Genomic DNA, 3,952 nt, shown 5'->3' with positions numbered 1-3,952 from the left:
TTCGCGATTGTCTAATGAAAAATGGAAAACAAGAAACAAAATGTCCTCCTCGTCGCAGCAACTCCCGATAAGTTCCCAGTTTCCCCGTTTATCGCCCTTCTTTAGATAGGTGCTGTTCTTATTTCGTTCATTCAAAATATCCAGTTATATGGCTCATTTGACTTATGCTCATTTTGTAGAGACCGAGGTTAAAGACGAACGGGTAACGGATGCCAGTCAACTCACTCTAATAAGATGGTCGCTGTGTCCCGTTGGGACGCATGCTTATACTAGCCGGCATGCAGACGTGCGGACGAGTTGCCTAATAGCAAGGGGTCATCAGGCGCCATAGCTGGAAGATAGGCAAACCCGTTCGCTATCGCCCGAGTATGCCTCCGAATATACGCATTTGAGCTATCCATTTGACGCATCCGACGGGAAACAGAACAGGGCACAGTGACCACCCTGTAACCGCTGCCGCTGTAACCCACTACCCACACCCACACAGTGCGATTTAGTTTGTTCAGTGATGCAATACATGTATTTTACATTCTAGGAACAGACAGACGCGAGTAGGGGTCCTGATGGGTCGCTTGTAGAGGTGCCAAGACACCTTCTTAATTTGTGATAAAATATTTTTTGTATATTCGTTATTCCGGATTTCAAAAAGTGATTGGTGATGGGTTCATACTCGTCCATACTCAGGCTCAATTAATTAAGGCCAAGATCAGGCGTTCGAAAGTGCCCCAGTAATATCCTCGAGATCCCCTCTCTGACGCGTGGGCCAACACTTCCGCGAAACATCGTTCTGCTCCGCTCAGCAGCGCTTGTTTGGGCCATAGTCATCCCGACCGAAGCTGAGCCTTGCTGGGCGGCGAGAGACAAGCTAAAGGAGGGAGTGAGCTTTGGCTGGGCGTACTGTAGGGCGTGATCGTGATGGGTAGGGGGCGAGCGGCATGCGAGCCGCGGAGGAGTGTGTGTGTGTAGGCTTGCCGAAATGAATAGTCTCGACTCCCATGCCACTGGAGCATAGCGAAAGAGAGGATATGAGAAATTCGTCAGTTCTTGTAGGCTGCCATCGACTCTCTCAAGTATAACAATTATGCGTTTCGCCATTCCATGTTGCTTCACGAATCATTATTTAAAATTGTGTCGACGATAATTACATACATTGTCATCGACAGTGGACAGTCATTTCTGAGGTACCTTTTATCCATGGCAGTCCAGTCCACAGTCTTGACACATCTCTAATTGCGTTATATCTTAGCAGGAGGTAAACTAAAGTAGTTTAGTTCGGCTAAGGTACAAAGGAAGAAGAATAGAGGGTAGAACAAAAATGTTCCTGATCTGTCGAGAGTTCAGCCAAGTAAGCCAAAGTACACTATTTGAAATATTACCTTTCTGTGTTTTTGCGTTAAAGTAGTTGGGGTGTTAGGGTAGTTGAGGTGTTCAGGCAGTGATTGTTTTTGTTTCTAGATTGCGACAAAAATACTAGATTTGCTTCAACATATCATATAATTTATTTCATCACAAACACTCATTCAGTCGTTGCTCTGCCGCGTCCTCCTTGACTAGTGCGGCTGGAATTTGCGCCCGAGGACGTCGTCGAGGTCCTGGACACATCTAGTGGTGGTAGCCGTGGCCGGACAGGGTGACCTGCGCGTTGAAGCCGTTGTGCTTGTCGGCGGTGTAGTGCACGGTGCGGGTGATGCCGTCGGGCTGGAGGACGGAGTACTCGCCCTTGACCACGTCGCCGTGGCTGGACTCGGAGGCGCTCTTGACGTCACCGGTGTGGGCGTCGTGCACGCCGTACTTGAAAGCGTAGGGAGAGGGGGGTCCCTATGGTGCGCGCGAAAGAGAGAAAGAAGGGCGATTAGTATGCGTGTGCAGCAGTGTGCACCAGTTGGCCAACCGGCTACTGAAACAGCAGGTTGGGCTAGAGCGGAGGAAAGAAAAAAAACTATCGTGCGAAAACGTCGAGAGGCCAGGACGAGTTTCTCATGGATGAAATGAGCCGTCGGCGCGGTGCCTTACGTGGTGCTCGTCGTGGACGGCGTGGACGATGGGGGCGGCGTGGACGATGGGCGCCGCGTGGAGGATGGGGGCGGCGTGGTGGTGGGCCACGGGGCTGTGCGAGATCTCGATGTAGCTGTTGCTGTGCCCGCCGGCGAGCGCGCACGCCGCCACGGCGGCCACCAGCGCGACGGAGAGGACGACCTGGGGTAAATTAAGATATTAATAAACCACGAGGCACTTTTTTGTGACAGCCGTGTCTTTTTCACACTTTCGTAGGTTTACATTTTCTGCGAAGTCACTCAACTGTGTCGTTTGCTAGAGATTCTAAAGTCCGCAAAATCTGAGGCAATTATTGGAATCTTTTCCCGAACAAATTGAAAATATTTGGAATATTTCTAGAAACATTTGGCAAATTAATGTAAATGAAATATTATTTTTTTTCCATGACTGTTTTTCTGACAAATTCAAATCACTACTCTTGACACCGTCACGTAACCCCGCCTCATTCAGCCAACGAGAGAAACACCCTATAGCACGTGGGGTGGAACCACGTGGGCCAGTATGCGCTATTCCGAGGGCGGCTGCTGTACCTTGGCGGACATGCTGGGGCTGCTGGCGGGTGCTTGAGAGGACGAAGGAGCCGTGTCTGCCTCTCTGCTGGCCAACGTTTCTCGTTTTATACGTCGAACGGCGGTCCGGGCCGGGCCTGGGCGGCAGGGCAGGGCCCACCCCCAACCGCACTCATTGAGCCACCTCGCGGGCGCGGCGGGGCGGGTGGGGGCGCAGCACCGGCATGGGACCCATTCCTGGTGTAGTGGGGAGAGCCCTACCCGACGTAGTACCCGGCGGCCCTCCTCCTGCTGCCCCCGCCACCGTGCTGCCTGCTGGCCAGTGGGACATAAAATCGAGAAGGTTGTAAGCCGAAAAACAAAACAAAGACAAAAAAATAACCCAAAAGAAAACAAGCAAAGATAGTCAGTCGGTCCTCTTTGCACCGTACCACTCCCCAAAATTTTAAAATCCAAAAATTATGCATGCCGGACGCAACTAACCTGCAGCGGGTGTGTTTTGTGTGTTCCGCGCAAGTCTTTCGCACGCTGGGATGCGCTATCTTCCATCTCACAACTACTTGAGTGTGTGCAGCAAACGTTGACAAGGAGGTGCTGGTCCGGCTGCAGCTGCACTGCTCGCGTTATCAGGACACTTGTAATTTATAATTTTCGCGTCCTTCTCAATAAACACATAAAAACTCACTTTGAAGTCATTTCGATTAATTTGCAGCTTGTCATAGTGCTCTTTCATACTCATTCTGACAAACTTTTAGCCGCTAGGTGATTTTATTTGGACAGTTTATCAAAATGTATGAAGAAAGTAAAAGTCGGTCACCCGCTGTCTAAAACTGCAAATGACTCGAAATGACTGTATTGTTCTTCGTTATTTAGTCGCTCACAACAATATGCTACCAATAGGTAGATCCTTCCTCCAGCCTGTCGCTTGCTATAGGCCAATAGGCCAATACACCTGGCCGAGTTTATTTTCCGTCTGTTTCACTTCTTGTTTCCAGTCTTCCAGTCACACACCGGCCCGGCTGGCGTCCGCCGCCGGCGCGCGTCTGTGTGTCTGCCCGGGTGTGAGAGTGTGTGAGTCTGCGGAACTGGACTCGATGCGCGTCACGTGATGTGAGGAAGGAAACGCTATCGGTACGGCCACACACACACACACACACATACAGGCAAAGTTAGATGCAATATGTGTCACGCTACGGACGATTAGTGTCACGCAGAGGGTCCGGCCCGACACCGACGCGACGCCGGGCGCGACGAACCTGCTTCGTTAGCGGCGTGACGTCACCGAGCCGCAGCTTCTTTCTATTTTTCTCCCATCTCTTCTCGGGGATTCCTTTTTATTTGTCACTCTTTGCTTTTGTTCCCACCGGCCGTCTGCGGCACTGCTTGGC

General features: G+C 51.0%; 1 protein-coding gene across 1 annotated transcript; it reads right to left on the bottom strand.

The window, feature by feature from the left end:
• Positions 1-1,475: 1,475 nt before the first annotated feature.
• LOC127749407 (cuticle protein 8-like) lies at positions 1,476-2,742 on the bottom strand. Its single transcript, XM_052267422.1, has 3 exons — positions 2,586-2,742; positions 2,014-2,196; positions 1,476-1,818 (listed from the first exon to the last, which is right to left on the bottom strand). The coding sequence occupies exons 1-3, from the start codon at positions 2,595-2,597 to the stop codon at positions 1,603-1,605; spliced, it is 411 nt and encodes a 136-aa protein (XP_052123382.1). The 5' UTR covers positions 2,598-2,742; the 3' UTR covers positions 1,476-1,602.
• Between the last annotated feature and the right edge of the window lie 1,210 nt (positions 2,743-3,952).

The sequence above is a fragment of the Frankliniella occidentalis genome, unplaced genomic scaffold, assembly GCF_000697945.3.
Source record: "Frankliniella occidentalis isolate FOCC.00 unplaced genomic scaffold, Focc_3.1 Scaffold52, whole genome shotgun sequence".
Lineage (NCBI taxonomy): Eukaryota > Metazoa > Arthropoda > Insecta > Thysanoptera > Thripidae > Frankliniella > Frankliniella occidentalis.
The sequence above is the reverse complement of the archived record's forward strand: the minus strand, read 5'-3'. Positions and strand labels throughout refer to the sequence as shown.

What these genes read in the sequence shown, in the direction of transcription:
- LOC127749407 (XM_052267422.1), bottom strand. An exon ending in CCGTCCACGACGAGCACCAC is followed by an intron (nt 1,819 to 2,013) that starts GTAAGGCACCGC and finishes CGCGCACCATAG; the next exon opens with GGACCCCCCTCTCCCTACGC.